The following is a 12,285-nucleotide window of genomic DNA, read 5'->3' as shown; positions in this document are numbered from 1 at the left end:
AGTTCACCACAGTTTTTCTTGTTTTATGTCTGTGGTTCGACAGGTTCTTTGCCAAAAAAAATAATATACAGTGATAGAAAAGCAGCAACTAGCCCGGAGATAAATATACAACACCAAATAATACAATATTCTTTGTTTTATGATTATTAATAACTACCGGAGAACAAAACAAAACGATGCGAATAGACCAAAAACCAATTAATTTTGTCACTGATAAGAAAATTTTTCCAGTAATTTTTTCCCGATAACTGAATGCCATTCTTGCCATTAAGACTTGTATTTCAAATTTATATTTTTCATTTTAAAATAAGAAGGAAACCATATCCACTGCCAATACATACTGCCTGGGCAGTACGTGTCTACTATTTGATCCATTCTAAAATAAATATTTCCTAGTTCAGAGATAATTCCTGAGACAAATTTCTTTATGAGCACAAACGAAAAATTTCATATAATAACCATCACTTCAGAAAAGTCAATATAGTACGCTTATGAAGTAAACAAAGCAATTAAGGAAATTCAAGAACGACTATCAAATGTTCTCAATGGCAATAATAAGCTTTAATGACGAAATAAGTCATAAAATTTATAAAACAATAAACCTAGGCACCGGGATATTAGCGTTAGGTAAATATTTGAAGAAGACAAAATTTGAACGAATAAGGCCTTCAAAAATACTTCGATTATTATAATAAAGATAAACAGAAGTAACAGAGTTGATATAAGAGCTCATGACTTGCTTGCCAAATCAATTATCCATAAAAAAAAGGAAATAAAAAGAAAGAAAACTAGTAAAAAAGATTCAAACTAAGCGACACCAAAATCTCGAGCAAAGTTGAAAAAGGACAGTTGATCAAGCTGACTTCCGGACAGGTTACACATCAGCTATATTAATTCTTCCCACCTCTGCCTCAGGAGCTACAACTATGAAACTCCTTAAATTACATATACAAGAGTCTGATTAGTAAGAAAATAGATGTGAATAACTTAATTTATGTCATTTGAGTTTTGCATTCTCTTAAATTGTACCATAAAAGAAAAAAAAAGAATCACTACAATCATGTTGCAATCCCTAGGCGTCAACTTTTAAACTGTATTATACATTCAGCCAATTTTACCTTGCTTTCATAACGCTTGTCAAATGTAGCGAGAGCTAAGAGGGCACAGAGAAAAAATCATTAAAACTAAATATGAGCTAATTAGAGAAGATGTCACCAATCGGGAAGCAAATATTCTTTTTGCGCAGAGCATGAATGAGAAACTCATTTTGCTGAATTCTCTTGTCCTCGATCCAGTCATATGCCTTTTCAGGATTGGTCCATACATGCTTCATATCAACTGTTGACCTACATTCTACCATTTTTGCGCCCTCAGCCGATCCGAAATACCAGATTGCTAAAAAAAAAACCCGAAAATAATTGCAACATAGCACATTGATCATAGAAATATTATAAATTATAAAGATGAACATATTGATAGAAACAGCAAAAAGTTAATATCGTATTCATTTTTTTCATTTTTTTAATGAAAGCTCCTGCTTTGATTCTTATTATAGTTTTATCAGATCTTTTTATGCGAAAATATAATCAGACGTACCAACACTACTTGAGCTGTTTACCAATCCATTCTTTTCCTTAAAAAAAAAAAAAAAAAAACTAATTTCCTAAAAACTTCACAAAACTGAAATGTGTTGTATAAGTACAAAAAGGTCATTTTGAACCAATTTCATTTTTCGAGCCTTGTTTTATGTGATTTGAAGATCTTTTGTCTTCGAATTTAGATAAATTTGTGTAACATACCTGTTTATCATTGTTTAGAAAGATTACCCACCCCATCCAAAATCTGGAGAATACAACTACATCTACAAATCAATTACCTGTATGGATTTTGGAGAGGTTTTCACACTTTTCCAATATCTAGATTTTCTAATCAAAAAGTAAATGGTTTAAGATCATTTCTTATAAAAAAAAGAAAAAAGAACAAGGTTGTCCTCATGCCTAACCTGCGTGAAAACGTCAGTTTCAGCAAATTTAAGTTCAAAACTTTTTTTCCTTTCATCAACTCTGACTACTTATTCTTTAGCCTTGATGTTTTCTATAAGCGAGTTCTAGAAAAACTTTTAACCCTTTCCTAGTTTCAAACTTTCTGCAACTGCATAATGAAAGGCAAATTTTAGAAAGGTGAAACTTTCAAAATAAGTTTAACACTCACCTTGAATATCATCTGAACCACTAAGCTCTGCTGCAAGCTTTTCTTTTTCTCCAGCCAAGACTTTGAAAATCGGTAAAGTAGAGAATGCGTCAACAACTGCAAACGGAACGTTTGGACAACCGGGGATAATGACGGAGTTACCACAGCAAACTGCACATCCTACTAGCGTGCAGAAGGCAGAAAGTTGATTTGAGTCAGGAGGAATGACAGCTATCACACCTAAGGGTTCTTCTACAGCAATAGTGAGTTCACCACTAGATGGAAATTGCACTCTTTCTTCTAGCTGATTAGCAGTAGCAATCCAATAATATAGTCTTTTAATAGATAAATCAAGTTCTTGTTTAGCTTTCAAACTGTCGATTTGCGTAATTCTAGTGTACTCTGCAACAATAGCCTCTTGCTGTGATTCAATTGTCTGTATAATGTTATAAAGCTTTAGATTTCTATCCATCATGCTTAATTTCATCCATGCTTTTTGAGCTGCAGAGGCTGCCGTTACTGATTTGCTGAGGTCAACTTTGACTGTAACTGGAATGTACGGAAATGTCTCCATTTGCCGATGTTCACTTTGCATAAAAGGTAATAACAAATCAGCACCAGATCTACCCCAGTTTCCACTTTGCTCAAATCCAGTCCCAACACAAGTGGGGTTGAAATATCCACACATATTAATGCAAACAAATTGGAAGTTTAACATCTGAGAAACTTCTAAGGACTGAGCACAATTCTCGGAAAATATAAATGCTTCAGAACCATACAAGCTGTTGTTCGCCATCGCTATAGCTTCCTTGACAGTACGAAAGGGAGTTATTGTAACAACTGGCCCAACTGCACCTTCTTGATATACATCAGAGACTGTTTGAACATTTGAGATTATCACAGGATATACAAAGTTTTCTCTGTGCTCACTTGCTATAAAGACATCACCTCCTTCAGTATATGCGAGTTCAATGAATTTGTGTAGTTTTTTTGCATAGTCATAGGATGGAAGTGGACCCAGATCTGCATTACGATCAAGAGCATTGCCCACTTTAACTTTCGTTGCCCTCTCTTTTAATTTGTCTGTGAGCTGTTTCAATATGGATTCTTGAACCAACAAACGACTGTGACAAAATTCCACACTTGACATGCTTTGAATAATTGCTTCACAAGCTGAATCAAGGTCAGCTGATTCAAAAACGATCACTGGGTTATTTCCTTTACAACCTATATGCAAAGACAAGCCTTGTCTACTAGCACACATTCTGAGGTCTCTGGCGTGACGAAGACTTCCACGATAGCTGATTCCTCTAAAGTCATTGCCAGGTTTGACAGACATCAAGTTAAGAGTCAAACTGTCAGCATCCCTATACATTACATTAAACACCGCTTTTGGCAATTCTATGGATTGAAAAGCCTTGCAAAGCCAAGTCAATTGTAGAGCAGTAAACCTACTTCCTTGTACAAGCACATTGTTTCCAGCAGCTATAACAGGAATAAGTTGCACAAACATTGAAGTTAATGAGCAGAAATCCGGGAGTATGATTTCAACTGTACCTATAGGACTCCAATTTGGGAATTTTGAGTCAACTGTAAGACAAATGTCGGAAAAAAAAATTATAGTGCAAATTGCATTTGGAATATCAAAGTCTTCAATATATTTTATGTTTCCACCGACTACCATGGCTTGTAATAATGATAGTAGTTTCTTGTCCTTTTCAACCTGGTCTGCTAATTTTCTCAAAATCCGACTTCTAACAAATTCATCAGTATTCCAAGCTGAAGGGGCATCAGATGATGCCTTTAAGGCTGGAATAATAGTCCCTTCATCGCAGAATTTGACATCTGCTATTTTCTTTGATGTGCTTGGATCAACTATTGGAATGGTTTTAACATGATCGCTGATAAAAATACCGTTGATAAATGAAGAAAAGCAATGGCCATTACTGTTACACCAAGAATCAACGATTTTACTGCACATCTCTTCACTCTCTAAGTCAAGGGAGCTCAAGGCCTGAAGCAAATCTTGATTCACCATTGGATGAATTCTGAAAAATAAACGACACTTTTGAAATAGCATACTAAGGTGCATACAGTATAAAATTGATCACAGTGTACCTTTCTTAAAAATAAAAGTTTTCCGATTTTTCTAATTATTATTCAAGACTAGTCTTGGCTTTACTACTTTAGTGAGAGTCCTTTTCTTCTATAATGACATAGTAATAAATTTAATTTTAGAAAACCTTTTTTTTCAGAATGGACTAAAAAGGAACTTTTTTTCTCAAGGATCTATGAGTGCAAGTAAAAATAAAGGGTGTAAAATAGATTGGGGTCTGAATGGATATCAAAATGATCTAAGCTATTGATGCATACATGAAAAAGTTGATGAGTTGAGGAAAGCAAGTTAAAAAGATGAAGTTATGTCAAAGACCAACCCGTTTTGCGTCCCTCGTTTTCACCTCGTTTATAGATCCTCGAGAAAAAAAAAATCCGCGTTTTAGTCCATTTTGAAAACAATTTCGTATTTTCTGTATATACATAAATTTATTATTTTCGACTTTTTAATCTTCTCTTTGTCTGAAAAATTTTTAGACTTTAGTCAAAAGTTTGTCTTATCTGAGATTCAAACCTAAGCTACCACAGCCACATGCATGTGTGCTTACTGCTGCACAATCAAGCCTTTTTTTCATACTGTTTGTTTTATACTTTTTGCTGTACCGGATCAATCGTTTTTGTTTGTTTATTTATACATGGGAAGCATACAAGAGGGGTAGTTTCGATGTTACGTTATTGGACTGTCTCAGAAGTGTATGTATTGCTAAAATTTTGAATCTATTGAACATTCAGAAGCGGTAAAAGAGGTGGATCACGAATTCAGCGAATTTACGTGAAAAAAATGCAAAATTATATCTGACAAAAATGCAAGTCTTTAAGTTAAGGAAAATAGATTAATAATAATAATAAAAAAAAAAATTGTAATGAGCCTTAAATCAAGCGTTCTGATCAGTGTTTTAGGTCAATTTTTACATTTTCCTAAAGGATCCTTTGGATTAGACTTACGAGGAGGAGGCAAGGGTGGGCTGAGATTTATCTGAAAGAGCATCTTATCTATAGACACTTTATATATCGTAACAAAATAATTCTAAGACAAATCTCAGCCTCCTCTGCTCTTCAAAGAGCTGGACTTATGTAACCTTTTGTGTGCAGGTATGGTATATAGAGTTAGGTCAGATTATCAAGTTTTTATATTCCTTTACCATATGCCCAGAGTTGTACACAGGAGGATGAGTACAGCTGAGAGGTATTCTTGGGATTGGTATTGGTATACAGATAAAACTAAAATGAAACAACCATGTTAAATTAACATAAACTTTATCTCTCATTAACCACTTTGTTCACCGGTTTATGTACTTTTTTTCTTGCATTCTAATCAGTTATACCTTTTTGAGTAAATAATCAAAAAAGGCTTTAATAGTCTTTTTTTAATATAATTAAAGATCATAGTATGCATGATATCTGTGTTTACTTACTTTGATACTATTTTACTTTCTAGAAAAAGTATTATTGTCCAAATTGGAGCACTTTTACTATACTCATGTGACCATAGAATAATACGTGATGCTTGTGTCTGCACTTTTACCTAGAAACCTTTATATCAGGAAATGGAGTCTATACAAATTTATAAATTAAAACGGAACTTACTGATAAGAGATAAGGCTGAGATGAAGCAAAGCCTTGCATCACATTTTGCTTCATTTATAAGAAGGTTTTCGTTAATTATTATAACTTTTAACTGAAGTATGAAAGTTTGTGAGCTCATTTCTGGCTTACAGTACTTGTATTTTCATATGAAACTGAACAGTTTTGCAACCGCAATACAACTTTAAGGTATCATAACCCTAGGCTAAGTTTAGACTGTGGTTATCATTTCTTTTTAGGTGGTGAACACTTTTTGGACAAATTATAGCTACCTAGGAATACAACCAAAATAACTTTAAAACAGGATTGTTCAAACATGCAAACAAACTTCATACATGAATATAAATGAGTTTCAGACAAATGATAATACAATCTACATAAAAGTGAGATAGGAACATTATGTCTGTAAGCATACTTCCTAAATGTGGAAAAATCAGTTCCAAAAGTTTTTATAAGCTTCGATAGCTGATAGGAGATTTATGGCTAAATAAGTAATTTCTTATGGGTAAATAAAACTTGTCTAACCTCAACTGGTGATTCTTGAAGCTATTCACTAGTTTTCAGTACAGTACAAATGGCACACAAGCTCTTAGGAGATTTGAAAGGATGGCAGCCTCTTATTTGTGGCATTTTCTGTTTGATTTAAGTTTGACTTGGCTATTCATTTTAATATATGTTTGCCCTTGTTTACATGTATTTATTCATAGGAAATTCTGTTTGTTTTGAGCTGCAATTATTCATTCGGATGTTTTGTTTTGAATTTGATCTCTTAGGTAACTCTATTCATTTTGGTTTAACTTTTAGTATTATTATTATACTCCTATTTCTATCATAAATACCAAAATTTAGGACTAATTATTATGCATAAAAACAAATCATATCAACATATAACAACAAAAATGCATACATACGAATTTCATTTTTTCCGAAAAGGAAATATATTTATGTAACGTAAATAATTTTTTGCCTCTTTTAGTGGGAGATTTTCCTCAAAATCTCCCACTCATATCAACATATAACAACAAAATGCATACATACGAATTCCAGTTTTTCGTTGTTAGAAGTTTCATGAACTCATCTTCCAAGGTTAGGAAACAACAAACTAGGTGATATAGAATCTATTGACTTTCGTAGGAAGGATGGGGTATATAGACAGTGAGTAGGGCTTGTTGTGAATAAAGAAACTTCTAGGTCTTGCTAAGGCTGGGAAGGCATCAATAATTGAACTCTTAAGTTGTCATTGTATGACTAAGATTTGTTGGTATCAGTGATAGTGGTAGATGCCCTAGTAGAACCAAATGAAAGAGATTGTAGTGACTCAAACGAATTTATATAAACTTGCAGGAAAAAATAGACAGGTAGAAGCATGGTATTTTCATTAGAGACCTTCAATGCCCAGAATGGTACAAATACGGATAGATGGGACAATGGTACTAGACTGCTTCTGCTTTTTAGGCACAAAAATTTAGTTACAACAAACACAGTATTTGGTCATAAAATGGCCCAAAAAACTATCATGGTACACAGATAATAAGACAATGGCCAACTATATTGATTATGCTATTTTAAATTGAAACTTGGATAGGATCAATATTGGAGAGTAGGGTTTGTTGCAGTTCTGTTATTTATTTGTGTCATAAAATAAACCTCTCTAGTTAGTAACGTTTAGAGTTAATTTGAAGCTGAAATCTAGGACGGATAACTACCATATGAGTAGTTGTGACCTTTGATATGTCTAAAAACATAAACATAGTTAAGAACCTAGCTAGGAATATTAGGGAAAAAGCGTTAGGCTAGGTAGAAGAGAGTAGGGGTTTGTACAAGTGATGTGTCTTATGGAAATATGCATGGGAGGTAATGTCCCCTGCTTCCTCCTACATTGTGAAAAGCAGCATTTTTCTATGATAAAAAAAATAATAGAAAACGCCCCCTATCTCCTAGATTTTGAAAAATCCCTTTTTTGCACATTCATTGAAAAAAAATATATCCTTCCCTTTCCCCCCTACATTGTTTCTGAGAACCCAAATCCTCTCACAGCACCAAAACCATTCCAGTCTATCCTTGTCAGGTCATCTACCAGGGTGAACTTTTGAATAGAATCGGTTGAAAAAGCAGCATCAGCAACTGTGATACCCTCAGTTAGCTTGGTGCTTCAATGAGTTGCTAGTAGAAGTGCAAGTAAATCACACAGTCACGTTTTAGATGAAGGTAGAAACAATTTCAAGTCAAATCTGAGTTTAATTTTTCTGGGGCCAGTTTACTTATCGTACTGTAAGGTGTAAGGTACTTCATGTTTTTTTTTAAGGAGAGTGCTGGAAGAAAAGTCTTAGCATGTAAACAGTCCAAGGCTCCAATGGAAGATTGGAAATATTTCTAGACCTTGACAAAGGTTAATGTTTCTGTTTTGAAAGTATTCATACTTTTCAAGACTATTGATCTACCAGTGTTGTAAATACGGAAGTCTTCTTCCTATTACTTTTATTTACTTGTTTTGTTTGATTAAATACAAAGGGAAATATTATCAAATAATAATTTACTTTATAAGCTATACAAAATCCATCTGGGCCACTACTGCCTGTGTTATGCTAAAAAGTGGTGTAATTTATTGTGCTGGAGAGGAAAATAATGTCCTTATTGTAAATACAAGAGTATATAGTACTAGTCTTTTTCCTATTTATTCCCTTTAACTTTCTAAATGGGTTCGATATAGATTTATATCAAACTCACTATATTTACCCTACAAGCAGAACCAAGTTAACTCAGACACTACCGTCTCTTTCGGTTGGCTCATAAAACTGTGACTGATTACTTTATAATTTTTAATAATAATTTGTCCAACAAGAAATTAACAATTTACACTTTCTCAGGCTATACAAATTAAGCATTTCCTCAATCATCACCAGTTCCATTCCATGCCTGTAGGTATTTTCCTGCTATCCAAACTAATGTTTTAAGCAAGCAATTTCGTCGAAAATTGTGATTCTGCAAGGTACCAAAAAATGCTAGATAATATTTCCAACAAAACAAATCATTACAGCAAAATTGCAAATCAGCTGAGAAAGTAAATATCTTTCAATGTTGTTACCTATATCTTTAACCCTATTGTATCTAAAGGTTTTGGAAATTTTCTAAATAAATAATTACTTGAAGATTTCTGTGATAAAGTACATCCCAGTCAGTTTGGACTTATCAAAGAATCTAGCACAGTACATTATCTTAGTAAAATTGTAGAAGAGGCTCTGGAGCACCTAGAGAATAAAGATGCATTTGTAGAAATATTGTGAACAGACTTAGATAAGGCTTTCGATAAATCAAGCCACTCGGATATTCTTGAGTCAATGACAGAGTTCTCTAGTTCAGATAGTTTATAGCTTTTCACACGGACGGCAACAGTGTGTTAGTGCTGATAGGGTACAGTCGGATTTTCTTGAGCTTTTCTGTGGAATTTCCCAAGGTACCAAAACGGGACGTGTTTTATTTTTTATACTGCGGAACAAGATTGCGACTTGGCATGAAAACAGAGCCGATTTTGTATATGATTTATCATTACTAACACTTCAGAGGCTAGGATCCATGATTAGTAAGGATGGCATGATTCGCCGTTTGGAGGCTGACTGCGAAGAAAAATGGCTTTCAATTAATAGAAAAAATTCAGCACTTATGAGAGTCTCGTTTTTTAAAGAAGAAGTTCCTAGTCAAAGTGATATAAATGTGGCAATTGTAAATATGAAAATTTTAGGTGTGACTTTTAACTCAAAAATGTCATGGATGGATCATGTAAATAATAGTACTAAGAAGGCACACATAGGTTTGCGTAATCTAGTTACAATTCGGCGATTCGGTTTTGGTCATTTTTCACTGTTTAATTTTTGTAAACTGTACATTCTGAGTGTTTTAGAGTATACTTGTCCTGTGTGGCATCCGGGGCTGGATAAAGAGCAACAAAATGACCTTGAGAATGTGAAGAAACGAGCTATCAGTGAGATAATAGGCCCAGAATTCAAGAATTATGATGATACTCTTAAAATCCTAGGTCTAGAAAGACTTGATGCCATGCAACACTAGCTTACGACGGACAGAAGCTTTTGTAGTCGAGCAAGCATCGAGGCTTGTTCCCCGACCCGGCACGAACAGGGTACAATACAAGGCACCAGAACAAAATGGAGGCTTGTAAGCCTGCGGTTACCGAGCGATTAAGATTGTCTTTTCGACAATATTTTGTGTCTCATTTTGATAAGTAAGTGACGAGGAAGTGTGGATGATTAATTTATATTTTGTGTCTCATTTAACTCATGTTATTTGACATAATAAATTTGTATCGTATCGTAAATATAATAATGTCTCCATAAATTCCTTCTAGAACCCTGAAACTACAAGCAGTGATACGAGATCACTGTGGAAAAATGGTATGCACGGGTCCAAGAATTAAGTAGCTTATTGAAGTTAATCATGATAAATAAAGGAATTTGAAATAGACAACTGCTAGAAACAACAGAACATCATTGGTGAACCAGACTATTATTCATATTTCTTAATTTGGTAGGAGTCTTATGCACGGTTTCTTCTGAAATAACACTGTAATAGCACAATCCTTGCTTCATTAGATTCAAAAATTTCTATCGATTGAATTTTTGGAGATGATTTCCACTTAACTGGATCTCAGTCTCCCCATACTTTTGCAATGCTTGCATATCCCTGAGCTATACATATATAACTGCTGATTTTGTATTTCTTTTTTTTTTTTCCAAATTCGTATACTGATCCTGTTTGTGGAATTACTATTTTTTTATATGGACATTATGAACCAACGGATAATAAGAAATAAGTACAAAAAAATAATACAAACCAAGAAAATAAATAAAATTTAGTATGGTGTATAAACCAGGGCTAAGTCTAGGTTTTAATGGAGGGCTGAAAAGTAGCTAAACTGAAAGCTACTCCAAAAACTCAATCAATAGAAATTATAAAAATTTTCCAAACCTAACAAAGCAAGATTGTTATTATTGTAGTGCTTAGTTCAGGAGAGCCCATACGCAAGACTGTTGCCCTTAGTTCTCCGACTTTAGTAAAATCATGCATCAATTCAGTTTAAAAATTCCAGAACAAAATTTTGATGCAAGATTCTTTTCAATACAAGCAAAGATCACAGGGAGGAAAATAGCACTGTCACAGTAAAGAGTAATGTGTCGTTTTTCTCCCCATTTGCATACAAGTAGTTGTAAGAACTTTGAAAAGGGCTCATTCGATTATAAGTTGTAAGTTCTAGCCCCCTTTATATTAGTTAGAAATGATTGGAGTCTAAGCTGCCCCCCGCCGATGTCTTTTCCAGCCACCCACCCCCTCAAATTTCAAAGACATCAATTCAATACTTTGAGATATTCATGCTGCTCACAGTAGTCAAAAGGTCCAATCTAAGTCTAGAACGAATGGGGATATTACCAAAAAAGGTATTTTCTGACAAGAGTCTATGTGGCCAAGGAAGACATGACCCCCAAAACCCCTTGGGCAATTGCTGAAATTACGCAAGCTGCCGTTTGTTGGAGAGAAAAAAGGAAACACACACAAAAGAATATTAATATAAAAAAACAAATTAAAATAATCGTATGAGAGCATGAAAAGGACCTAACCGCAGGCAAGCCTCTTCTTTTAGTCTGACTTCCAACTTATTATAAGATGTCAATATACCAGTAGCAAAAAAATCAAAAAAAAATCTTTCAATTCCTATACCTACAAGGGAGATATATAAGGAGTTTACAGTAGCAGAAATACGACGCTCTACTGACTTATACATCACCAGTATCGAAAAATGGGCGCAAAAATGACAGAAAAAGAATGGAATGGTCACAATATGTTAAGTAAAGTCAGGTCAATGCCTTGCAAGAAAGTTGGCCACAATTTAGGACAATTTTAACATAACTTGCTTTAAGTTTATTCTTAGCATCTAGAAGTGCACTAGAACGGATGACCGATACAGAAGAACACGTAGCTAATCTCAAGTCAACACAACACAGGAACTAGCTTAACTGAAAAGGAACCATAGCTAAGATCACTACTTCAGTGTTTGACCTTGAAAACTAAATATTCAAACTTTTCAGTATTAAGCATAAGGCCAGTTTTTTCAAACATCTTATAAAGAAATCTGGTCGACTTGACCAGGCTAAACTGTCAATACCTAATAAGTAACAGATTATCTGCAAATACAATATATATGGTAACAAATTTGTTATGCCTGTAAAACACAACAGAAAAATATTAGTTAATGCAAATTATAAACAAGCATTAAATACGGTGACAATCCCCCCCCCCTTCTAAGTCCAGAACGAATGAGGAAATTAACAAAAAAGGTATTTTCTGACCCGAGTCTATGCCTCCATGGATGACATGACCCCCAAAACC

General features: G+C 34.1%; 1 protein-coding gene across 2 annotated transcripts in view; it reads right to left on the bottom strand.

Moving 5' to 3' along the window:
• Window positions 1-539: 539 nt before the first annotated feature.
• LOC136036318 (aldehyde dehydrogenase family 16 member A1-like) overlaps window positions 540-12,285 on the bottom strand; it is a 29,665-nt gene continuing 17,919 nt past the window's right edge. Inside the window, exons 1-3 of one of the 2 annotated variants that reach the window (XM_065718472.1) lie at window positions 5,721-5,847; window positions 2,212-4,238; window positions 540-1,395 (exon numbers count right to left, since the gene is read on the bottom strand). In XM_065718472.1, coding sequence (XP_065574544.1) covers window positions 1,196-1,395; window positions 2,212-4,228 — 2,217 coding nt within the window. In that variant the 5' untranslated portion in view covers window positions 4,229-4,238; window positions 5,721-5,847 and the 3' untranslated portion in view covers window positions 540-1,195. Of the gene's footprint in view, window positions 1,396-2,211; window positions 4,239-5,720; window positions 5,848-12,285 lie in introns of those variants that run through there. The other variant, XM_065718471.1, reaches the window with a different exon arrangement.

The sequence above is a fragment of the Artemia franciscana genome, chromosome 15 (assembly GCF_032884065.1).
Source record: "Artemia franciscana chromosome 15, ASM3288406v1, whole genome shotgun sequence".
Classification (NCBI taxonomy): Eukaryota; Metazoa; Arthropoda; class Branchiopoda; order Anostraca; family Artemiidae; genus Artemia; species Artemia franciscana.
This window is presented reverse-complemented; position numbering and strand designations above follow the sequence as displayed.